This window comes from Callospermophilus lateralis, chromosome 4 (assembly GCF_048772815.1).
Source record: "Callospermophilus lateralis isolate mCalLat2 chromosome 4, mCalLat2.hap1, whole genome shotgun sequence".
Taxonomy (NCBI): domain Eukaryota; kingdom Metazoa; phylum Chordata; class Mammalia; order Rodentia; family Sciuridae; genus Callospermophilus; species Callospermophilus lateralis.
Window position 1 is genome coordinate 84,355,405 of NC_135308.1, and position 25,892 is coordinate 84,381,296.

At 35.6% G+C, this 25,892-nt stretch overlaps 1 protein-coding gene across 1 annotated transcript in view; it reads right to left on the reverse strand.

Annotated features, from left to right (window-relative positions):
- Slc15a5 (solute carrier family 15 member 5) overlaps positions 1 to 25,892 on the reverse strand; it is an 88,703-nt gene that overhangs the window by 30,756 nt on the left and 32,055 nt on the right. The window contains exons 5-6 of the mRNA XM_076852706.1: positions 23,167 to 23,353; positions 10,669 to 10,857 (exon numbers count right to left, since the gene is read on the reverse strand). Coding sequence (XP_076708821.1) covers positions 10,669 to 10,857; positions 23,167 to 23,353 — 376 coding nt within the window. The remainder of the gene's footprint in view (positions 1 to 10,668; positions 10,858 to 23,166; positions 23,354 to 25,892) is intronic.

A 25,892-nucleotide genomic window follows, 5' to 3' on the forward strand; every position in this document is an offset into this window, starting at 1 on the left:
TGCAAGGATGCCATATAACAGTATACACAGACCACAAAATATAGGGCCATAACTACCTTCCTAAGGCACCTGGTGCTGGGGACTCATTGCTGGGGTTCTTTTTGACTCCAGTTGTTCTTAAACAGTAAAAATATGTTTATTGTGCTCATGAAGTTATTTTGAACATGCAGAGGAAAAATACTACAATTTTAGAAAATGGAAGTATGTCCTTTATCACTTTTGGACTCTTATCTCTTAAAAAACTTCAGCTTTAAATCTTGTGTTATCAGAATGTATTATGTATTACCTTTCTTTTGTGCTGTCGTTTACCATCTGGGACATTTTACTCTGTTTCTCAAAGTCGCCAGATCCTTTCTGTGTCTGGTGTTCTCTAGTATTGCTCTGGCATTAATTCTTGGCTATTTTAACATATATAGAAATCATCTAACTTTCAGGCTTCCAAGTCTTGGTTCCTTGGGTCTTTGACCTCCAGTGTCATTGTCTTCTACCCCTTTAGATTCCACTCAATTTACACGCGGAATTACAGACTGTACCTTGTGCCCCAGGTCAGGGCCAGCCAACTTAGCCAAGAAACGTCCATCCCACCACTTATTTTTATAAAGTTTTGTTGGAACACAGCTATAGCAATTTGTTACCCATTGTCTATGGCTGCATTTCAACCACAATGACATAGTTGAATACTCATAATAGAAACTGGCCTGCGAAGCCTATTTATTATCTGACACTTTACAAAATATTTGCCAACCCGTGTCCTGAATTAGTAACTGCTCACTCCATAATCTCAATTTCTTCCTGCCCTCTGATTACCACCTTCTATCTCTCCAACTACTCTCCACTACTTAACCATTAAAATATCACAAGCTCTGCAAAATTTTTTTGTTGCTTTCTTTTTTGTTATTGTTTCGTTGTATTTTAGGGATGAGTTTAAGGCTCCCACAGCAGCGTTAAGCACATTTTAGTATTTTTCGAATAAGCAAACACGGGTAATGAGACAGCTGGGGTACAAACTACAACAACAAAAAAACACACATAGTTTGAAAAGTTTTTAAATTTTTTTCTCATTTCTCTTTTTTATTTTATTGGTTGTTCAAAGCATTGCAAACCTCTTGACATATCATATTTCATACGTTTGATTCAAGGGGGTTATGAACTCCCATTTTTACCCCAATTACAGATTGCAGAATCACATCGGTTACACATCCACATTTTTACATGATGCCATATTCGTGACTGTTGTATTCTGCTACCTTTCCTTTCCTCTACTATCCCCCCGCCCCTCCCCTCCCATCTTCTCTCTCTACCCCATCTACTAAAATTCATTTCTCTCCTTGTTTTTTTCCCCATTCCCCTCACAACCTCTTATATGTAATTTTGTGTAACAATGAGGGTCTCCTTCCATTTCCATGCAATTTCCCTTTTCTCTCCCTTTCCCTCCCACCTCATGTCTCTGTTTAATGTAGTCTTTTCCTCCTGCTCTTCCTCCCTGCTCTGTTCTTAGTTGCTCTCATTATATCAAAGAAGACATTTGGCATTTGTTTTTTAGGGCTTGGCTAACTTCACTTAGCACAATCTGCTCTAATGCCATCCATTTCCCTGCCAATTCCATGATTTTGTCATTTTTTAGTGCTGCATAATACTCCATTGTGTATAAATGCCACATTTTTTTTTTTTATCCATTCATCTATTGAAGGGCATCTGGGTTGGTTCCATAGTCTAGCTATTGTGAATTGTGCTGCTATGAACATCGATGTGGCAGTATCCCTGTAGTACTCTCTTTTAAGGTCTTCAGGGAATAGTCCAAGAAGGGCAATAGCTGGGTCAAATGGTGGTTCCATTCCCAGCTTTCCCAGGAATCTCCATACAGCTTTCCAAATTGGCTGCACCAATTTGCTGTCCCACCAGCAATGTACAAGTGTACCCTTTTCCCCACATCCTCGCCAGCACTTGTTGTTGTTTGACTTCATAATGGCTGCCAATCTTACTGGAGTGAGATGGTATCTTAGGGTGGTTTTGATTTGCATTTCTCTGACTGCTAGAGATGGTGAGCATTTTTTCATGTACTTGTTGATTGATTGTATGTCCTCCTCTGAGAAGTGTCTGTTCAGATCGTTGGCCCATTTGTTGATTGGGCTATTTGTTTTCTTATTGTTTAATTTTTGAGTTCTTTGTATACTCTGGATATTAGGGCTCTATCTGAAGTGTGAGGAGTAAAAATTTGTTCCCAGGATGTAGGCTCCCTGTTTACCTCTCTTATTGTTTCTCTTGCTGAGAAAAAACTTTTTAGTTTGAGTAAGTCCCATTTGTTGATTCTAGTTATTAAATTTTTTGCTATGGGTGTCCTATTAAGAAATTTGGAGCCCGCCCCCAACAATATGTAGATCAGAGCCAACATTTTCTTCTATCAGGCACAAAGTCTCTGATTTGATATCAAGCTCTTTGATCCATTTTGAGTTAACTTTTGTGCATGGCGAGAGAAAGGGATTCAGTTTCATTTTGTTGCATACAGAATTCCAGTTTTCCCAGCACCATTTGTTGAAGATACTATCCTTCCTCCATTGCATGCTTTTAGCCCCTTTATCAAATATAAGAAAGTTGTAATTTTGTGGATTGGTCTCTGTGTCCTCTATTCTGTACCATTGGTCCACCTGCCTGTTTTGGTACCAGTACCATGCTGTTTTTGTTACTATTGCTCTGTAGTATAATTTGAAATCTGGTATCACTATACCGCCTGACTCACACTTCCTGCTTAGAATTGCTTTTGCTATTCTGGGTATTTTGTTTTTCCATATGAATTTCATAATTGCTTTATCTATTTCTACAAGAAATGCCCTTGGTATTTTGATTGGCATTGCATTAAACCTATAGAGAACTTTGGGTAATATCACCATTTTGATGATGTTAGTTCTTCCTATCCATGAACAGGGTATATTTTTCCATTTTCTAAGGTCTTCTTCTATTTCTCTCTTTAGGGTTCTATAGTTTTTATTGTATAAATCTTTCACCTCTTTTGTTAGGTTGATTCCCAAGTATTTTATTTTATTTTTTTGAGGATATTGTGAATGAAGTGGTTGTCCTCATTTCCATTTCAGAAGATTTGTCGCTGATATACAAGAATGCCTTTGATTTATGTGTGTTGATTTTATATCCTGCCACTTTGCTGAATTCATTTATTAACTCTAGTAGTTTCTTTGTAGACCCTTTTGGGTCTGTTAGATATAGTATCATATCATCTGCAAATAGTGATAATTTAAGTTCTTCTTTTCCTATTTTTATGCCTTTAATTTCTTTCATCTGTCTAATTGCTCTGGCCAGTGTTTCGAGAACTATATTGAATAGAAGTGGTGATAGAGGGCATCCCTGTCTTGTTCCAAATTTTAGAGGGAATGCCTTCAATTTTTCTCTATTCAGAATGATGCTAGCCTGAGGCTTAGTATATATAGCTTTTACGATGTTGAGGTAAGATCCTGTTATCCCTAGTTTTTCTAGTATTTTGAATATAAAGGGATGTTGTACTTTGTCGAATGCTTTTTCTGCATCTATCGAGATGATCGTGTGGTTCTTATCTTTAAGTCTATTGATGTGGTGAATAACATTTATTGATTTTCGTATATTGAACCAGGCTTGCATCCCAGGGATGAATCCTACTTGATCATGGTGCACAATTTTTTTTTGATATGCTTTTGTATTCGATTCACCAGGATTTTGTTGAGGATTTTTGCATCTATGTTCATTAGAGATATTGGTCTGTATTTTTCTTTCTTTGAAGTGTCTTTGTCTGGTTTTGGGATCAGGGTGATGTTGGCCTCGTAGAATGAATTTGAAGATCTCCTTATTTTTCTATTTCTTGAAATAACTTGAAAAGTATTGGTATTAATTCTTCTTTGAAGGTTTTGTAAAACTCCGCTGTATACCCATCTGGTCCTGGGGTTTTCTTGGTTGGTAGTCTTTTGATGGCTTCTTCTATTTCCTCCTTTGTTATTGGTCTGTTTAAGTTGTGTGTATCCTCCTGACTCAATCTGGGCAAATCATATGACTTAAGAAATTTATCGATATCTTCACTATCTTCTATTTTATTGGAATATAGGGTTTCAAAATAATTCCTAATTATCTTCTGTATTTCTGCAGTGTCCGTTGTGATATTGCCTTTTTCATCCCTTATGTTAGTAATTTCAGTTCTCTCTCTTCTCTTCGTTAACATGGCTAAGGGTCTGTCGATCTTATTTATTTTTTCGAAGAACCAACTTTTAGTTTTATCAATTTTTTCAATGTTTTTTTTTTTGTTTCAATTTCATTGATTTCCGCTCTGATTTTAATTATTTTTTGCCTTCTGCTATATTTGCTGTTGTTTTGCTCTTCCTTTTCTAGGGTTTTGAGATGAAGTGTGAGTTCATTTATTTGTGTTTTTTTTCTTTTATTGAGGAATGAACTCCAGGCAATGAATTTCCCTCTTAAAACTGCTTTCATTGTGTCCCATAGATTCCCATATGTTGTGTCTGTATTTTCATTTATCTGTAAGAATTTTTTGACTTCCTCCTTTATGTCTTCTGTAACCCATTGATCATTCAGTAACATATTGTTCATTTTCCAGGTGATGCAGGATTTTTCCTTCCTTCTTTTATCATTGATTTCCAGTTTCATTCCATTGTGATCAGATAAGATGCATGGTATTATCTCCACCCCTTTATATTTACTAAGAGTTGCCCTATGGCATAATATATGGTTTATCTTTGAGAAGGATCCATGTGCTGCTGAGAAGAACGTGTATCCACTTGATGATGGTTGATATATTCTATATATGTCGGTTAAGTCTAGGTTATTGATTGTGTTATTGAGTTCTATAGTTTCTTTATTCAGTTTTTGTCTGGTGGATCTGTCCAATGGAGAGAGCAGTGTGTTGAAGTCACCGATAATTATTGTGTTTTGATCTATTTGAGTCTTGAACTTGAGGAGAGTTTGTTTTATGAACGTTGCAGCTCCATTGTTTGGTGCATACATATTGATAATTGTTATGTCTTGTTGGTGGATGGTTCCTTTTAACACTATATAGTAGCCTTCTTTATCCCTTTTGATTAACTTAGGTTTGAAGTTTATTTTATTCGATAAGAGTATGGCCATTCCTGCTTGCTTCTGAGGACCATGTGAGTGGTATGATTTTTCCCAGCCTTTCACTTTCAACCTGTATATATCTTTTCCTATCATATGAGTCTCCTGAAGGCAGCATATTGTTGGATTTGTTTTTTTAATCCAGGTTACTAGCCTTTGTCTCTTGATTGGTGAATTTAAGCCATTAATGTTTAAGGTTACTATTGAAATATTGTTTGTACTTCCAGTCATGCTTATTTATTTATTTATTTTAATATTCCTCGTTTTTCCTTTTTGGTTATATTTTTTGTTCTTCTCTTTACTGAGTTACCTCCCAATGTTAGTTTTGGGTGCTGTTTTTTAATTCCTCTTCTTGTAGTGTTTTGCTCAAAATGCCTTGCAGTGCTGGTTTTCTGGCTGCGAATTCTTTTAACTTTTGTGTATTGTGAAATATTTTCATTTCATTGTCAAATATGAAGCTTAATTTTGCTGGATACAGTATTCTTGGTTGGAATCCATTATTTTTCAGCGTTTGAAATACGTTATTCCAGGTTCTTCTTGCTTTCAACGTCTGTGATGAAAAATCAGCTGTTAACCTAATTGGTTTACCCCTGAATGTAATCTGCCTTCTTTCTCTCGTAGCTTTTAATATTCTCTCCTTGTTCTGTATGTTGGATATCTTCATAATTATGTGTCTTGGAGTTGGTCTTTTATGGTTTTATATGTTTGGGGTCCTGTAGGCTTCCAGGATTTGGCAATCCATTCCATCTTTCATATCTGGGACGTTTTCTAGGATTATTTCATTCAATAGATTGTTCATTCCTTTGGTTTGAAACTCTATACCTTCTTCTATCCCAATGACTCTCATGTTTGGTTTTTTTTATGACATCCCATATCTCTTGGATAGATTGCTGGTGATTTCTTAGCATCCTTTCTGTGTTGACTATATTCTTTTCAAGTTGATACCAGTTTGTCTTCATTATCTGATGTTCTGACTTCTATTTGATCTAGTATATTTGTAATATTCTCATTTGAGTTTTTAATTTGGTTTATGGTTTTCTGCATTTTTAGGATTACTGTTTGATTTTTTTTTTAAATTTCTATCTCCTGGTATAGCTCGTTCTTTGCCATTTGAATTTGCTTATTTAATTCGTTTTCAAAGTATACTTTCATTGTTTGGACTTGCTGTCTAATGTCTTCTCTAAGATTCCGTTCCATCTGAGTTAGGTATGCCTTGAGTTCTTTCTCTATTTTTCTGATGCCTCTAGGTTTTCCTGTGAATTTATGTTGTCCTGCATTGTTTGTAATCCTTTTTTTCCCTTGTTTTTTCATGATGCTCAGGTTGCTGTCCAACTCTGTTTGACTGCTGTGTTTCTGTTTTCTTCTTTAAATTTGTTTCGGGTTTTATAGTTCCAATATCTCTCCTTTGTGTTGGGAGACAATGTTTAGAGATGTTGGATTTTATTGTGAATTAAGGTAAATTCATTAGTTTCATTAGAGGCCTACAGAATTTGATGGCATGTATAGAATTGAGGTTTGAACTTAGGATTTTATGTTGAGGTCGGGCGCTTTGATGGTATGGAGGTTAGTGTATGTTAGCTTCTTTGGGGGGTTGCTCAAATGTGGGCGGATATTAACAAGAGAATAGACAGGAGTACTTGGGGATAGTTAAGGGCTTAGGCGGACTATGGACCAATTCGTAGAATTCATCTATCTGCATTTAGTAAGTTGTACGTAATCTGGGTGGTCATGCTTAAGAGGAAAGATGGGAAAAGGTAAGGAAGCAAACCAAGAAAGAGAGAGGGAGAGAGGAAAGAAAGAGAAAAGAATAGAAAAGAAAAGGAAATGATAATAAAGAAAATAATAAAAATGCATTAAATAAAAATTACATTTAAAAAAATAATAGTATAATTGTAGAAAACAAAAGAAAATTAAAATTAAAAAATTTAAAAAAAAATTAAAAGAAAAAAGGGACACTGTTAGGCTTCTATTTTCTTCACTTCCAGTGGGTGGCGCTGTGCCTTCTGGGCCAAGAGTTTGCCCTCTGGCTGTAGGAAACCATCCCTGTGAGGCCGCTCCCTCCTCCCCCCAGTGGTATCTCTCAAAACCTGTTACCTTAGGCTTATTCCTGGTTTCTAGTCCCCTGGCTTCTCCTGTCAGCCAGGCCTTTCCCAGTGTGATACCTCTCGGCAATTCAAACTATACTCTGTGCCTGCAGTTTCCTGGACGTGGAGCACGGCTTTTGGGAACCGGCACCTTATTGTTTTGATTCCCTCCGCTAGCCCCTCCTCCTAGAGCTGGCGAAACAGGTTTTGTTCTTGCTGCTGGTGGGAGGGGGGAGTTGGAGGTCAGGTGCCTTTACCTTTCCCCCACGCCTCTACTCACGCTCACTCTGTTAATCACGCCCCCGGAAATTCGGGGAGAGATTTTATGTGATTTCCCCACTGTATGGGAGATGGTCTAAATGACACAGACCCATTCTATCGCTGAATGAGCTGTGATCAGTCGAAAACTGGCGATGGTGACGTCAGCTCTCCAAGATGGTGGCCGCTGGCTTCCTTGATGGTCTGACCAGTGTGGAGGACAGAACTGGACAGCTTCCTTCCCCGTCTGAAACCCAGAATTCAGCACTGAGCACAGTGAGGGCAGAGCCGGCAGGAGCCCGCAGAATTAGCTGCGCCATTTCTATGCGTTGTTAGCTCGCCGTTACCGCCGCGCGCTGCAGTCTCTAGCAGCAGGGCGAGCCGCTGAATAAGCAGCTTGAATCTCTGGGCAGACAAATAGCTCGCGGTTGAGCCCCAGTAACCGATCCTCAGGCAATGGAAATCCTTCCTCTAGGTTTCGGTGCACCCCAATTTTGCTGGAAATTCCTAACAAGATAGCTTTTAGCCATTCTAACTCGTCATTCACCCGCGCAGTGATGTGGTACACGGGGGTGATGCACTTCATTCACCGCCATCTTCCAAAGCCCCTCATTTCTCTTGTAGCTTATCTCCAATGATCACATGGCTTGGTAGGGCAGTCCACTGACATTTATGGACTGATCCACTGTGCTTTCTTTCTCAATGCCAACGGTGTAGGACATTATCAATAGTTTAAAAAATATATAGTACAATATAGAAATTGCTGCAGATTTCATTCATTCATTGGCTTATTTAATAAAAATATATTTATTGATAACCTACTCTGTATGTGTAATTTTCAGGAAAGAGAAACACAAAGAAATATGAGTACGAGCCAGGAGGACAAGCATCCTGCCTTCAGGGAGCCTTCGTTTTCTTGGTGAGAGGAAGTAACACAGCAAAAGCAAATAAGGTAATTTCAAATTTTGATAAGCACAACTAAGATAGAAAAGAAAAAAAGAAACAGCAAAGGGTTGGAAAGTTATAGGATGATCATGTAAAAGACAATAATAACGACTCACTTGACAACTAGTAATTACCAAGTACTGTTTGTATATAAGGCACTGTTCTTTTTGCTTCATATGAAATATTGAACTAGTCTTTTGAATAGCTCCTCATTTTATGGATGAAAAAGGCTCAAGAATGCAAAATAATTTTCCTAAGTTCATACCACTAGTCAGTGGCAGAACTGGGTTTGAACTCAGGTTTGTCCAACTTTAGGACCAAAGAGCTTAACCATTATACTGCACTGCCCCCAGGAGATTAATTGTATTTGTATATCATTTGATTTCCAAGGAATGGCCTCTCATTCTCATGAACTTTTATCCCATGATATAGTTCAAGGCCATGCCCCAGTGACATACTTCCTTCAGCCGTGTTCTACGTACCTATAGTTACTACCTGATGTCCATTCAAATCATTAATCCACTAATGAGGTTACAGTCCCATGCTCTAATCATTGTTTAAAAGCTGTACCTCTGAACCTTGCTGTATTGGTGATAATGCTTTCAAAACCATGAGCTTTTCAGAACACTAAAGATCCAAACATTATAGCTGTGATATTGAGGAAGAATGGTCATTATTTGTATTTTAAAGATCTGAAGAAGAACCTCGGAAATTAAGTGAGATCCCAAGGTCACGAGGTAGTCAGTGAAAAGCTGGAAATCAAACCAAGACTTCCTTACTCTGGCTCATGTCCCCTGTAGCAGAGAAATATATGACAGAGTTGGCTCAGTTTCCTGATGCGTAATTGAAAGAGGATGGACTGAGTGACTTGTATTACATGATGTGCCTTTTAACTGGCAATGGTTGTGAGTGTGCTGAGCCACTGTTGCTAAGCTGGTTAGAATTTTCCTCCTGTATTTATTCACTCCCTACCTTACTCCACATGTAGCCCAGAAAATCTTGGCTGACTACTTCCAAGGGTCTTTTAGAAACAGCATCAGGGAAGATCACTAAGTTTGCAGAGTGGCAGTCAATTACTCTCCTTTTGTATTCCTTGCATTGTTAAAAAATGGTGTTCCTATCATAGACTGTCACAAAATAACTTATGCAAAACATATGGAATAAAATGATTTAGCATGATAAAAAGAGGGTGATGCACCTATGTATCTGTGACTACACTTATACAAATTTAATTTTATTTTGATTGTTTAAAATGAATTGTTTGGTGTCATATACATGAACATCTGAATGTAAATACACATTTATTAAATATATGTATTTAAGGCATTTGGAAATAATTTTGAAGAAAATAGAACCATTGAAGATTTTAGGCACAAATGAAATGATTAGAATTGTCGTTGTAGATGATTATTCTAAAGGTTGTGAACTGGCTGATTGAAGGAGAGAGTTACTGTAGGTAGGAAGACAGTTAGAAGTTATAAAAATATTCTCAGTAAAGAATAACGTGGGCTGGAGTTACAATTAGGGAAATATAAGGAAATATAAACATAAGTCATGATAGGTCACACTGGTAGATGTATGTACACACACACACACACATAGACACATTTTACTGCACATTTTAAAACAGGAAGTTACTGAAATGCTGTGACAAATTTTAAAGTGGGTACTTTAATTAATATAAGCAATCTAGATAATACAGAAACCCTTGATATTTAATAAACTTATTTTATTAAACTAGTGATCACATTTAATCTAGTATAATTTAATTTAAAGACATTGAGTTATCAAGAAAATTGGGTCAAGTATTCATTTCATTTGCATGTTTATACACTCTCAAAATACATTAAATGTAATTTTTAGAGGGAGTATGTGTATGAGTTTATCTGTGAATAAGAGGGAGGGAAGAGGGAAGTGGGAAGAGGGAAGGGCTGAAACAAGAGTCTTCATTTAAGCCTGCTGGGGTTATCTCCTAGGTTTTAGCAGTTTACCTCTTCCTATCCTGTATCTGACCAAATGATTATTGCCTCTGATCAGCTTAGCAAATCTTTCATTCCATCTATATCCAAGCAGAATAAATATCTATTATTTGTGTGGTAGAGGAACGAAGAAAAAAATATATATTTTTTTCAATGAGGGTGTTAAACAGGCTTGTTTGAAGCACTAGGGGAAATCTCTAGCAGTGATAGATCACCTGCCACTTCAGCTGTTCCTGTCGTGAAGTGCTTTGTGTAAAGGTCCAGTGTCTTTGACATGAGTTGATAAAATTGTTACTCACGGGCAGGGTTTACCAGCGTTTCAGCCACGCCAAGCAAAACGTACTGAAGAACCAGGTGGAAACAGGGCATGGAGGAGACAGGCAGAACTTGGCCTAAAAGAGGCTGTTCCAGCAGCGGAAAGTGTTTTCTGCGTATTTCAGAGAAGCCGGCTACCATCACAGACAACGCAGCAGAAAGATTTCCAGCAACTAAAGGAAAATAATTTAAAGAAATTAAAGAAGAGCTAGAAATCAGTGCAATAGGCCATAGTGTTTCTTACGTGTTGACACTAAGGGATGTTTCCTCAACACTTTATTTTTCTTCCCCCCTGGGGAATGTCCTGACTCAGCTAACTGTTGTATGGTCGGTCACCTGGTGCTTAGCATCTGGCCTCTGAAAGGGCTGAGTTCACTCTCTGTTGCCTGACTCACTGGTTATATGACCTCAGGCCAGCTATTAAGGACATTATTATTTTCCTTGGCTCTGAGATGGGCATGATGCTTTTTTTTTTTTTTTTTGTAGGGTGGTTGTGCGATTTAAATAAGATAATGTTCTGGGTATTATAAGGGTTCCTGGTAGGAATTAATAACAATTATGATTGAAGGTAAAATAATAGTTTTAAAACTTTATCCCCAGGTAAAATATATTATTCTAGATTTTTTTTTAAATAGATATATATTTGAATCAAAATGACTTTGGGAAAATTTAAAATAAAATTATCTCTTCACACAGTTTTAATACTTAAAAAATGATTTCAAAATAACATGAAGGCATATAAGTATTAGTTTTCTGTCCTTTGATATTTGCAGAAAAAGTAAAGCAGCTAATTCAGAATTGAGGGCTAGACATTTTTGTTTAGAAAAGATTTTTAAAGAGGATAATTAGTGAAGAGAAATAAATAAATGCAGGCAGTTACTCATACAGTGGTCACACTCTTGCTCTTCCTTTTATTTTGCCTTTAGGTATTATATAGGACATTTTGGTTGCAAACGAGTAGGGGTTTTGTTACAGAGTTTGTATCTACTCTGACCATCCATTTCTCAATTCATCATTCATATTACTGGACTTAATCCTATCATTGGAGCAGAGGCAATCTTTGGCTTGATGGAATTTACTTGAAATTTAGAGATAGTCACATTTTGCTAAGTTGCATAAAATTTTAGATAAGGCAAAGCTTTCAATTCAGAAAAATCAATCTAATGTTTAAATAGCTTCTTGTTTATTTTGGTTGATAGAGAAACCGGTAGGTAAATTTTTGATTATATCTCAGCATTTAAATGTGTCCACAAAGACTGCTTTTTACTGGGTCCCCATGAAATGAAAGGTATTTAAAAAAAGAATAACAGTTAAAAACTGTTTGAGGAAATTTTTACTTATCACTATTTTAAATTTAGTTCTGTATAGGCCCATTCTTAGAGAAGCAGACATTTGGGTTCTTCTGTAAAGGATTCATAAAAATATCAATCTCATAAATTATCACCTTTAAGATAAAGTTCCTCACAAATTGCATTTATCTTCATTACTTAACACTTTATAAACTCATCAGAAGGAATACTAATATGTCACTTCGTATTTAATATTTACTCCATTGCTGCTACACGCAAGGTAGTATGCTGGGCACAGTGGTGTTTATAAAAGGAAAGTCTGTTCTCAGTCATTGAAGACTCATATACTGTTTTGGGGAATATATAAAAAAGGACTCATTTCTAGTTGAAGAGGTGAAAAACATCATTTTGCTTTAAGGAAAGAAGGGTTTCCATATGAAAAGGTGAAGGCATCACAGATGGCACAAACAAAGACACAGAGCTGTGAAAGTATCACACAAATTTCCAGAAGTGAGAAGCTCAAGTTATTTGGGAATCAGGGGAGATGATAGATTGAGGTCAGATCATAGAGGCATTTAATACACTTTGGAGGAATTTAAAAATTACTTTGAAGATAATAGAATCATTGAAGATTTTAGACACAAGTGAAATGATGAGCCTTGCCATTTAGGATGATTACTCTCAAGGTCAGATGCTGGTTGGTAGAATGGGAATGACATTGGAGGTGGGAAGACAGGAGGTTATAAGAATAATCTTGTAAAGTATAAAAGGGGCTTGGGATACAATCAAGACTTCCACGTACTTCAGGGACACACAAGGAAGGCAGAAACAGAGTGGGGGAGAGTCCACTTATGAAACCATAGGAGTGAAGCAAGGAGAAGGAGGAGGCAGATGCTAATATTGGGAAGAGTCCTGGTGACTGCAGAGGTGGTACTGAACATGTAAATGAGATCCACAAGTAGATAAAGAGAAAGGAATTTAATTTGCGGTTTAACTGCAGGTACAAAGGGGTTCTCTAGATAGAAATGCTTAGGAAACAATTGAAAATATGAACCATAGCTCTGGAGATGGCTTGAATCAAAAGAAAGGTTAATTATATCATTTTCTTAGAGTGAAAGTTTAGAAGAGTTTGGGCATATTCAGATGGTATGGCCAGAGGCTACAGTGAGACTTTATGATCGGGTGAAATCAAGAGAGGATTGAATTGGGGCTGGAGATGTGGCTTAAGCGGTAGTGCTCTCGCCTGGCATGCGTGCGGCCCGGGTTCGATCCTCAGCACCACGTACAAACAAAGATGTTGTGTCTGCCGAAAACTGAAAAAAAAATAAATATTAGAAAATTCTCTCTCTCTCTTTCTTTCTAAAAAAAAAAAGAGAGGATTAAAAAGGTAGAGAGGAGAATATCTAAGCAATTGCATTTGAGACAAGCAAAAAGAATAAAACTAGTGAAATAAAACATCAGGAAGGTTTCAAGGAGGAAGACCTACCAAACAGAACTTTCTCCTTCACTCTTCCCAGACTCCTTTACATCCTTTAGATTTGCTATTAGAAGTCCCTTTTCCTTCCCTCCATCTCCAAATATATCATTAAGTTGTGTAGATTCTATTTCTAAAATACATGGAAAATTGACCTGATTCTCTTCATGGCCACTGCCATCATTCTAAGCGAAATTATTCTCATTTTTAACCCAGACAATGTGCCATAGCATATTAAGTGCTCTTCCTGCTTCTACTCTTGTCCATGTCTAGCCTATCAAGCACCCAATCTGAGTGATCCCATGTAAATGCAAATTGAAATGTAACTCTTCTGCTTAAATCCCTTCTATAGGTCTCCATATGATTCAAAGGACACCCTAATCCATAACATGACCTGCATGATCTTGCCTGTGCTTGTTACTTCTCTCTAATTGCTTGCCACTTTCTCTTCTCTGACCATATTTCAGCCTCATTGATCTTCTTTGTCTTTCTTGTGTATCTTAGACTCTTCCGACTTTAGGGACTTTAATTTGTTCCTACCTGTAAAACATTTTCTCCCACTCTTCATGGGTCTAATGCCTATTTGTCCTTCAGATATGCACTTCATAATCTAAATTAGATCCTGCTCGTTATTCTCCCCATTATATCCATCTTTCCACCATATTTACCATAATTTGAAATGAAATGTTTTTAATGTGTTCATGTATACCATGCCTGTTCCAGTTACTTGTTTGGAAGTTTCCTAGAAGATCAGATAACACAAATTGGAAATGATTGGATTTGTTTGGAAATGATTTTGTTTTGTTTACTACTTTACTACCAAGACAAGTTCCCTGGTCCACCTTAGGTAAAACACACACAAACACACACACACACACACACACACACACACACACACACGAGTAAATGACCACAAAATTCAAAATCTTGAGAAACAGAAGATAAGGAAACATATGACAAGCCAGCTGTGCTGATGAGTGGACTGTTGGTTACCATTTACATTCAACAGGACTCCCATGATGAAATCATAAAGCAAGGATTTGAAGTAAGAGTGGGGGTGAATGTGTATAAGTTTGTGTCATCTAATCTTCTAGGAAGTTAGACGTGTAGAAATGGAGAACACTAAACTAAATTGCTTAACAATTTAGCAGGATGACAAGAAACTGTTTTGTAAGAGGTGAAGACTCCTTTCTGTTTCTATGCAGAGAGGAAGAGCCAGTAGAGATGAGAAAAAGTTAAAGATATAAGAGCAAGAAACAAATAATACAGAAATGTCGTAAAGAAGACAAGAGAGAAGAAGAAGGATAGTGAGCTCCAAGAGGATGATGATAGCAATGAATAAAACAAGCTCCTTAAAAGGAAAATATACATATATATTCAGAATATAGAGAAGACTGAGGAACAGAATGGTGAATGTGAGGCAATATGTACTATATGATCTTGATTTTGCAACTTAGATAGAGTAATTAGATAGATAGCGGAGAACAAGTGGATAGGGATGAAATAGAGACAAGAGAGGGGGAATATTTTGACAACCACTATTGGGTTTAGCCAAAGACAGGAAGTCTGGTGAAATTAGAGTTGTTGTCTTGATTTGTACTTATGTTACTGAGGCTTTTTTTTTTTTTTCCTCTCAAAGTGCAAGAGCTGGATGATCCCAGACAATGGATATACAACTCAATACTTTTCCCATTGATACTTATCTTTTGACATAAAGTAAAACAATTAGAATGATAATGCATTATATAATTTGTTTACAAAATTTAGAGGCATTTTAAAAATGTTTTCACCAAGAGAATGAGACATTGGAGGATTTTTATTTTTAGTTTAGAAAAGGGAAAAAGTTCTCCAACAATTATATTCTTCAATTCATGATTAATCAGGTTTAGAACTTAGAGAATGGCTAAGCATCTTTCGGATTGAATTGTCTCTACCACCAGAGCTGAGTATGACTCACACTAGGTGTGTGGCTGTCAGTGGTCAAGCCACTTTATTTCATAGTCCTTGATATCTTTTGCAGAGTTTGGTATGAGCTGAGATGCAAAGGTAAAGGTTCTCTGCAGGTTGGAAAGAGCTATGAAAGTTTAGGAGAGTTTCAAGATTCTGCTCTACAACAAAATAGATTTTTATGTCTATTCCAATATTTAAATAGATATAAAGACTGCTAGTTAAGATGGCTGAGTGATCATACAATTTTGTCTCCTTCCCCTAATACCAGTTAAATGATAGTAGAGAAATTTTAGAAAGGGAAAATATCAGAGAAAGAGAAAACACTGGACAGGAGATTAATTTTTTTAAATTAGGAAGTGAACTGATTTAGCAATATGAATGGAAGCTACAACCTAAACTGCTGAAAGAGAAACTTAAAAATCATAATCCTAGTTACTTTAAACAATCATTCAGGAGCTTACAACTTGGAGACCCTGGCTACTTCAGAAAGTAGAGATAAGAATCTCTCTTTCTCTCTCTCTCTCTCTCTCTCTCTCTCTCTCTCTCTCTCTCCCTCTCTGTTTCTTTTTATTTACTTTTTTAAAGAAAAAGTAGTTAATTAGTCTTTATGTGTGATGCATGATAGCATATGAAAAAAATTCTTAAAAATGTAAAAAACAAATACTATTAAAAGTAATAGGTGAATTCAGCAATGTTACAAGTTGCAAAGTCAACCTACAACCTGAATTATATTTCTATATACTAGGCAATGAACAACTGAAAATAATTTTTAGATGCCATTTACACTGGAAGGGAATAACACACTTAAGGAAAAGTGGGAGGATTGGTTGAAATTCTGCCTACTGAGCAGCAAGATTCCCAAATCTCTACTTCTACAGTGAAGAGACTGGAAGTTGCGGAGTTTAATTAGGTGTGACCTTGGACTCAAGGAGGAAGGGTAGGCTGAAAATGGGGAACAAGAACAAATTATGATTCTGAATGTTGAAGACTCCCCCACTCTACCTACAATGCCTCACTCTCAGCACTAGGGACTATTCTCAAATCAGGAGATTGAAGGGATCTTCTCTCAGTAAACTGAATGACTCCTTGAAAAGAATTCTTCATATATTATTTGAGGAACAGAACTGATTTAGCAAAATGAATGAAAGCTACAACCTAAACTGCTGAGAGAGAAACTTAAAAATCATGATCCTAGTTACCTTTACAATAACATGACTGGTTCCCTGAAAAATGATTTTACAGGGAAGCCCACCTTTTGATAATTTCTACCTCTGTACATGGACATACTATCCACAGTAATACAAGTATCCTCATAGTCATATTATTCTTGGTCATACTATTCTGTTATAAACCATAGGAATGGACAACTGAAGATCATCAGACACTTGAGAAGAGTTTTCAACATGAAAAAGACAAACAGGAAGTAGAGATAATCTGTAGTTGATATTCTCAGAGAATTTGAATATAAATAAATTTCCATGAAAAATGCATAAGAAAATTTAGAAACCAAATATGACTATTCTAATTAAAAATTTATAGACCATTTGGAAGATCAAGTCAAAGACATGTAAGAAATTAGATCAACAACCAAAAAAAGAACAAAAGGAAATAAAAACAACCAATTAACCAAAGAAACAAAAAACATACGATTGATTGTAGCCATTTGGAAAGAAAATGTTAAGAGACTTGAGTTATTTTAGGAAGGTCCAACATCTGATCAATAGGAGTTCAAAAAGAAAATACAAAATAGAAGGGAGAAAATTATTTTTATAAAATAATATATATGTTTTTTTCTGATTGAAAGAGTCCAAATGAGTCAACAGTGTGGTGATTGAAAAAGATCATTATCAAGGTACAATAACATGCAATTTTAGAACATCATGGATACAAAGAAGAGACTTCCAGTTAGGAAAAGAGTTCATAAAAACAGGGATCAGTATCAAAAGAGGGCTGGAGTTCTCAATAGTAATTTAAATTTCAGTCTTTGGATTCCTCTTTAGATTTTTGAGGACCAGGGTTGTAGCTAAGTGGTAGAGTGTATACATAGCATGTGTCACACCCTGGGTTAATTCCCATAATGGAGGGGAAAACTTTTTTAGAATTTAGATTATATGACTATTTTCTAAGTCAGCCCTCAATCTAAATAATTAAAGGCAATCTAGATTTTTTAAAAAATCACACATTTTTAACTATCATCTATGCTATATAAAACAGCTTATATTTTGTCCCTGAAAGTTTATAGCATTTTTAGCAATAGCTTAGATCTGGGTCTATAATTTTTGTTTTCTATAAATGACCGATAATAAATATTTAAACTTTGTGGGATGAAAGGTGAAATCAATCAAAGATAGGCAAGTACTTCTGTATTAGGAAAGAACATAAATTTCTCATTTTTTTATGAATTATATTAAAAATAATAATTTATTTGAGAGGATAATGTCATTTAGTTGGGTTTCAAAGTTAATATTTTCTATCACCAGATAAATAGCAAATGTTCACTAATGAGAACCATTCTTTGCTTATAAATCATACCAAAACAGACAGTAGACCAGAACTGGTCCATGAATTACAATGATTGACTACCTTTTGGTTTAGTCATTGGCTTTATGACCGTTATTGAATTTTACCTCTGGCCTGATAATAGTGGGGTTTTACTTGGGCCACTGTTGCCTGAATACTTGTGTGAAATCCACGAGAGCACAATTCTGCCCTTTTCCTCCGTTCTTAACATTCATTGTGTTTTGAATGACCAGACTGTAGGTGTGACCTGACAGCTTGTTAGACATGCAGAATCTCAGTTCCTCGTACCTCCTGCAGAACAACTGAATCAGAATCTAGATGAAAACTAGATATCTAGATGATTTCTGTACACCTTAAACTTTGGGGACTGCTTTATCATAGAGCATTATCAAACCTGATAGAGCAAAGTCCAATAAAAGATTGTTCTCCAATTTCAAGCAAAAAACATATGCTTAAATTATTGTATTCCATTTGTGCTACGAAAACAAAATGCCTGACTATTTTATGAGAAATACAAATTTATTTCTCATAGTGTTGCAGACTGGGAACTCTGCTCTCTGCTTTCAAGATGGCCCCTGGAATGCTGCCCCCTTCTCCAGAAGGCGAAGAGCTCTGTTCTCACAAGACAAGGTGAGGAGCAAAAGGAATAAACCTTCAGGCCCCTAATCTGATTAATTTACTTAGTAGTTACACAGATGTATCTCTGCAAGTCACCTCCTGAAGGCCACAGTTCCCAATACTTTTATATTCGGGATTAAGTTTCAACATGAATTTTGGAGGAAACAAAAACATTTGAATCATTGCACTCATTTACCCAGATATTTTAGGGAAAAGAATATTGAAGAATCTAGTTAACAATGTTTGCTTTTTATTTGCTATTGTACTCTGGTGCCAATGAAAAATGACTTTTTAAAAATTCAAAGCAAAGTTTTCTTCCATCCTAAATTTAATATAACCCATTTTTAATTCTTAACTTGTATGTGATCACAACACATCCAAGACATAGTGCAGTTTCTCAGAATGCAAACATTTTAAACCTATTTACAAGATAAAGCACAATGGTTCCAAAGGATGCATTATATTCAGATAAATAGTGTATGTTTTAATATTGGCTAGGTGGTTGCAGACAAGCCTATAAGAGTCTTGAAGCTCTTATAGTTTACTCTATCACCCTAACATGCAATAATTTTTCAAATTAGACCACAATGAAATAAAAGAAAGTCAGAATTCAAATTCATTCAAACATTAAGGTTGCGCTTGCCATTTTGTATTGAAGCAAAATCTAATACTCAAAAGTGGATATATTAAGATTCTTTAGATATTGGCTAAACTTATTCACTGAGAAAACTAAGAGGTTTTTATGAGTAGTCTGATGTATGAGTCTCTGATATGTAAGTTCACAAGTGTATATATGATATTCTGTTGAGTACTTGGGAAATTCCCTTTGGGTCTATAATTTTGGAAAATTTCTGGAATAGGAAATTGGCTTATGTAAGAACACACTGTTGTCTCCAAGTCACTCTAAAGAGGCAGTTAAGATTTTATTATCACATGCATTTGCTGCCTTTGGGGAAGATATTTATCATTCACTGTTAGAATGGCCTATGTTTTTTTAAAATTTTTTTTCCTATTAGCAGTGTGTTTCTATATTTGATCTGAGCTATTTACTCTTGTTTGTTTCTTGTTAGATCATGGAACTTACTTCAGGAAATTTAGCTTAACTTAGTATTTTAATTTATGAATGTAGAACAGGTAGCTCATTTACCTAGAGATTAGATACACTGATGTATCTCTATAAGGAATCAAGTACTGCTTCAGGTGCTATGTGAAATTGTCTACTTCATCTCAAATTTAAATCCAATTTGATGTTAACTTTTGAACATTAATGTGCTTTTATTTAAAAAGGGATAATTAAGATGAGTAACTTTTGGGGGGCTAAATATTTATAAGTTACTATTTTTTCTTGATAGTTTCTTCTATCAACTATTTTGCCATGGGTATAAACCTTATATAGTTTGAAAACTATATGGAAATACATAATTTTGCCTGAAATAATAATAATTTCAATGATCCCTGACTCAGTTTTCCATCTACAATCATTTTGGTTTCAACCCCAAATGGAACTTTATGTGACACTCAATTATTAGAAGTAGTAGGATGTGTAGTAGTAGTCATGTGTAGATGTCAACATCTTGACTAACCTGGGTCATAAAAGACTTTTAGTTAGAATTTGAGTTTTCAGGTTATTTTAAAGAAGGTATTGAAGATATTTGAATATATTTCATCTTCTTTTTAATTTAAATGATGTTTAAGAGCCACAGTAATTGCTACCCACTGTGTTGTACATTTCTGCTTTGTGTAAGACTTAATAACTGTCTTAATTAGGCTAATTTTAGTCAGATTAATATTTGCGTATGTCAGCACTAGCTGCTGAATGCCACATGCTGCAGGATTTTAATTAATGTTAAGGAAAGGAAATACTCACGGTGTAAACATTTTTTAATTGAAAAAGGCTAAAATGAAGTATGACCAATTATGACAAAGGATAAATCACAATGATATCACTATTTCTATATTTTTAAATTGAGGTTGACCTTAATTCCATGTAAGCATAGTATTAAGAAAATAAAGTTTGGATAAAACACTTTGAGTATATCAAATCTTTGGCTTCATAGACCTGGAAGGCTGTAGAGATATTTTTTAATAGTTGGTATTTTGACATACTTTTGATTTATTAGATGAAGAACTTGGGAATGTTTTATATTTTGAATCAGAAACCCCTCTTTCATTGCATTGTTTATGAACTATATAAAGAAAATAAATGTTAGTTTTTCTTTTGTGAAATTTGTAATTTGACCAGCTGGGTGAGATTTCCTCATCTCTCAGGCTTGGTTTGAGCTGGGCATCCATATGTCAAACCTTAGCCTCTGGCATTGTCTTTACCATCTGCCTCCCTTAAATATGGCAGTGCTGGAAGGGGAATGACTGAATATGGAAGGTCAGGAAAGTATAAGGAGTAACTGTCATTGTGCTAATTGGAAAGGGTAGTACAGAGCTCAAATAAACATTGATAACTCAACTTCTAGAATGTAACAGTAAGGTGGTGGACTAATTTTTAATGACAATGATAAAATGGCCACAGGAAACTAGAATGCCTGAATTCAAATGACACTGTGTTTGTGATCCTTGGTTTATTAAACGATGGTTTATCATGAAGTTCAATATAATATGCATAGGAAGCTGCATAGGTTCAAACCAGGAACTCCTAAATATATGTTCATTCATAATTTATATACTTCTATACTTCACCCACATTTTCAGGCACTTGAGTTCAAAGTGAAAGGAAATTTTAATATTAGACTAATTCAATTATGTAAATTAGTATCAAGAAGTACCCTAGGTTTGTACTTTCATGTCCTGATAAAACTTGTTAATCTTCTATAATCATAACCAGAATATGGAAAACTTAAGCAAATATCTAGTTTAAAAGATGCATATCACCACACTTTTATATTCCCATAGCAAAATATTATGCAAATAAATGAACAAGTATGCAAATGATGAATGAATCAAGTCAGGCTTAGAAACAACTGAATTTAGTATTCAGTACCCAGTGGAACATAGCTTAATTTCTTTGAAGTGAGTCTAGTTTTTCTTTTTTCCTGTGCAACAGGTCTTATTACCAATTTTGAAGGGGAATATTTAGTTCATCAACAACATTGAACAGTATACTAGATAACTCTAACTTTATCCAGAAAAAAAATACCCTCCTTTAAGAATAGATATTATTTTAAATATGCAGAAGTGGGTGTGATCTGGAATATCTTGTTGATAGCTTTAATAAACACAAGGAAGCACACACCCTAAAATGTAACTTCTGTAAACAGAAATAACAGGAAGTGTATGTAACCAGAAGACTGTATGGATATCACAGTAGAGTAAGGGGCTGGGGATTCAGTCCAGGGGTAAAACACTTGTCTAGCATGTGTGAAGCCCTGGGTTTATTCCCCAGAACTGATTATGGGTGGCAGGGAGAGGGAGAGAGAGAAAACAGTTTCTGGGTATAACCATAAAGATCTAGTAATAATAATAATAAAACAGGTTAACCAGAAGAGAATTTTCTACATTCCCAACCTTGACTTTCTCAGTGGAATTATTTCTCAAGTAGAGGATGTTTGATTATCATTGCATCATGTTTCCTAAGAGTTTCAAACTCCCTTTGCTTTCTGCTTATGCCATCAAACAATTAGATGAGTCCCCTACAAATGATGGCTCGTAATAATGGCTAACATTGACAGAGCTTTCACTATGTGTTAAGGACTATTTATGGGCACTAATGTCTTCCTGAGTGCTTTAAAATATCTTACAGAACAAAGGAACCCAATATTTGTCTAGGCGATGCCCACAAGGGGAAAAAATAAGCAAACTAAATACAGGAGAGATTAGGTCATTCAAAGTCACTCAATGGCAGATCAGTGGTAAAGTAGGGCCCAAGACTTAGATCCCTGATTCTGGTTTCACTGAACCAGCACTTGGGACTGAGGAAACACTGTTAGGCAGAGGACAATGTGATCAGAATGGACTGAAGTTCCTTCTTTCCCACTGCTATCAGAAAAAAAAAATTATGATTTATTGATTGTGTCCTCAGATATTCTAACTTCAATTGTTTCACTTAAAAATGCTTGAAAATCATTGCTGTACATGTTACTATTTTGAGAAACACTATATTGAAGTTAGGTATCACAATACTTAGTTCTGTTCTTTTCTTGTTTTTAGTGGTGCCTGGGATTGAACCTAGGTCCTCGTGTATGTAGTCAAGATCTTTACCATTGAGTAACAGCTCCAGTCCCATAATACTAATTTTTAATGAATTTTGTTTCTGGCTCAGAAATTTTAAAAAATTGAATCCATTGTCTGTGTTCATTTTTAAGAACATATTTGGTGTTGACTTAGGAGGAAGAACTGCCTTATTGAAGGATAGGCCATTTAGTGATACTGGAAATTTTTACCATCTCTTTCTATCAATAGTGAATTCTGAGGAGGCATAAAAGGTTACAAGAGGAGATGAGGATGTCTGGTACAGATTTGGTAAGCTGCATGTTATCATTTATAAATTTACCTTCTTTGCAGTTTGTGAAAATCTGACTGTACTCAAGAGCATGTAGCTTGTTTAGATCTCAGCAGAGTGCTTTTTTCTCTTTTTTAAAGAAGTTGCAAACAGTTTACTTGAAATGGGAAGCTGTACTTACTAATGCATGCTGACAGAAATGGTCCATCTCTCTTAGAGGGAAACAGGCAGGTGCTGAAGTACTCCATAAAAGGAGCCAGAACTAATAATGGTAGGATGCTGATGGCATTCATTACTGCAATTGGCAGAAGAAATCCATCCAGATTCAGGTTGGAATTCATGGTCTGCAGATAATATGCCGAAGGAATCTACATTGAAGGGAGGAAGCAGCCGTGCATTAAGACAGTGGTTTAATTTTGAACAAAGCGTAAGATGCCTGTCCCTTGCACGTGCTCTGTGACAGATGAGTTGGATGTTCCCCAGTTTTTCATGGTCCTAATTATGAGCTGATAAAGGGTCTTCATCTGTGACAGTAGGAGCTTTGTTTAGTCAACTGACAATACTACTGATTCTTTATGGAAAACTCTTGTCATTTAGTTTATCTTCTTAATTTTCCTATATGAAGTTCTGGTGGACCTAATTTTGTGCTTAGGATGACACATAAGAAATCAAATCACTTAAATTCTACAAATAAGCAGAATAAGTTTTTATCACAAACATTAAAGCAAAAATATTGTAGAAAGTATTAACGATGTTAATCTTCACCCTGATGGCAAAAACTGGAGTCTAGAATAGATTCTTTAACCTATAGTTTAATGGCAAAATAGATAAGAATGGGTTTTTCCTAGAAGGAACCAATGTGGCTATACATTATTTCTTGTAGATTTTCTTTATAGGATTCCTGAATTGAACTTGTTTCTAATTGTAAGCCTAATGACATTAGAATAAAGAAGAGAAATCCTCCTGCATTTGTGATCTCCTTTTAAATGAATTGCATAACATAATAGACCACAAAGAGGACTACATGAAAAGGTCTGCATAATAAAGTAACAGATATATTTTTTTAAAAACACTACTGCTCTATCCCAGCCCTCCATGTATTATGAGTTTTTTTTTTTTAAATCTAAAATAGTCCCAGTGCTAACTGAATCCGTTAACACTAATTTAGAGCCTCTTCATGTATGCCAAGCCTCATGGTAAGTTATAATATCAGAACTAAGGCACTGTGTCACATGAAAGCAAATCTCTTATTTTCTGGTTCATGAGTTAGTGGCACATGGTGTATCTTTAGTTCCTTGCGTCACACGAAGATCCTAAGTGGCATGGAGAAAAGACAACCAGGTCTTCTTGAGGAATGGATTCTCAAAACTGTTCCTTTTTTTTTTTTTTGAGACAGGGTCCTAACTTTTCCTTACAGTGTAGGAATTGCATTTGGACTCCTGCCTAGTTGTCCTGGGAGAGCAGCCTTTCTCAAACACCCAGATCAGAACTTCTCATTTGAAGTTCTGTCTAATCAATCATGTAGTTCGAGAGCATTTGAGGAAAATCAGAGTCAGAGGCAATACAGCTGTTTAACAAGCCCACCAATTGTAAAATGAGTCTCTGGCTAGGTTAACTGCCCAGACATAGGAAAAAGCCTCATTTTCACTAATCTTTTTTTCTATCTACATAAAACATAACCTGGTGATAATTTATCTTCAAAGTTTTAATTTGATCCTTGGGATAATAAGCAAAGATTGTTTTGGTGAGGTACGGGAGGCAAGAGTGAAGGGAATATCCGTTAGTTCTGGCCTACTTCAGGAAAATTATTAAGCATGTGTCCCTCGATCAGAGGGAAATGAATGATGTGTTTTTTAAAAAAAAAGTGTTGGCAGCACACAACGTTAAGACTGAAAGGCTCCCAGCATAACTTGGAAGTTTCTGTTACTGATTTCAAATGAGAATTATTGTTAATAGGAATAAAGTTATTATCGGCATGAATCACAGACACAGAAACCTGTTAACTTAATAATGTGGCAAATGTACTATTAATCTTTAGTGAAGCAATATTAATATATTGCCTAATCTAAGAAAAGGCTCCAGTGTCTTGAAAGCTTGAAATCATTTCTGCTTCTGCCTCAAGTTCTGAAATCATCCCCTTTTAAAATTTTAAATACTTTTATTTCATACAAGCCTCTGACTATTCAGAAATAATTGCTGTCAATAGAGATTCATTTTCACCTTTGAGTGGCCAGTAATGTCAAATGGCAACCTCATTGGCCTTAATATCAACATATTTTAAATGTATGCCTTGGAATTGAAGGTCAATAATGGCTACTAAATTTAAAATATGGAATTCTCTGATGTTTTATTCTTGGTAGTTTGATTGCCTTTGTACTAGTGATTATTTCATCTGGGGGCAAAGTCTAGTATCAGCCTATCCTTGTAGAGCTTCCTCTGCAGAAGTAAGATCTAACATTTTCCTTGAAGTTTCTAGCATAACACTACTGTATATAATTTTGGAACCTAATAGAGTTTGTGTTGGGGATTTTTAACCCAGTGTAAGAGAGCCACTGTGGGTAGTAGCAAAGCACGGGCTTAATACCAGCCCCAAGTGAGGATGATCATTCTGATATATGTGCAAGTAATAAGTTACTCAGATTTATGATAATAATTTCAGCCAGGTATGCTGGCTATGAGAATTAAATTAGATATTAAAAAAACATCTTTGGAAGCTATGATACATACTAGGTGATCAATAAATATTAGTGGTTGTCCTTTGCAATAAACTGGGAATCTAGATTTGGTGAGATGCTTAAAGTTATTTTATCAAAGTTTATTGTATCTATGTAAATAAGAAAATATGTAAAGGTTACAGAGAAGGCTCAACAGTAGAAAAAAATACTAGTTATCATTAATAATGTAGAT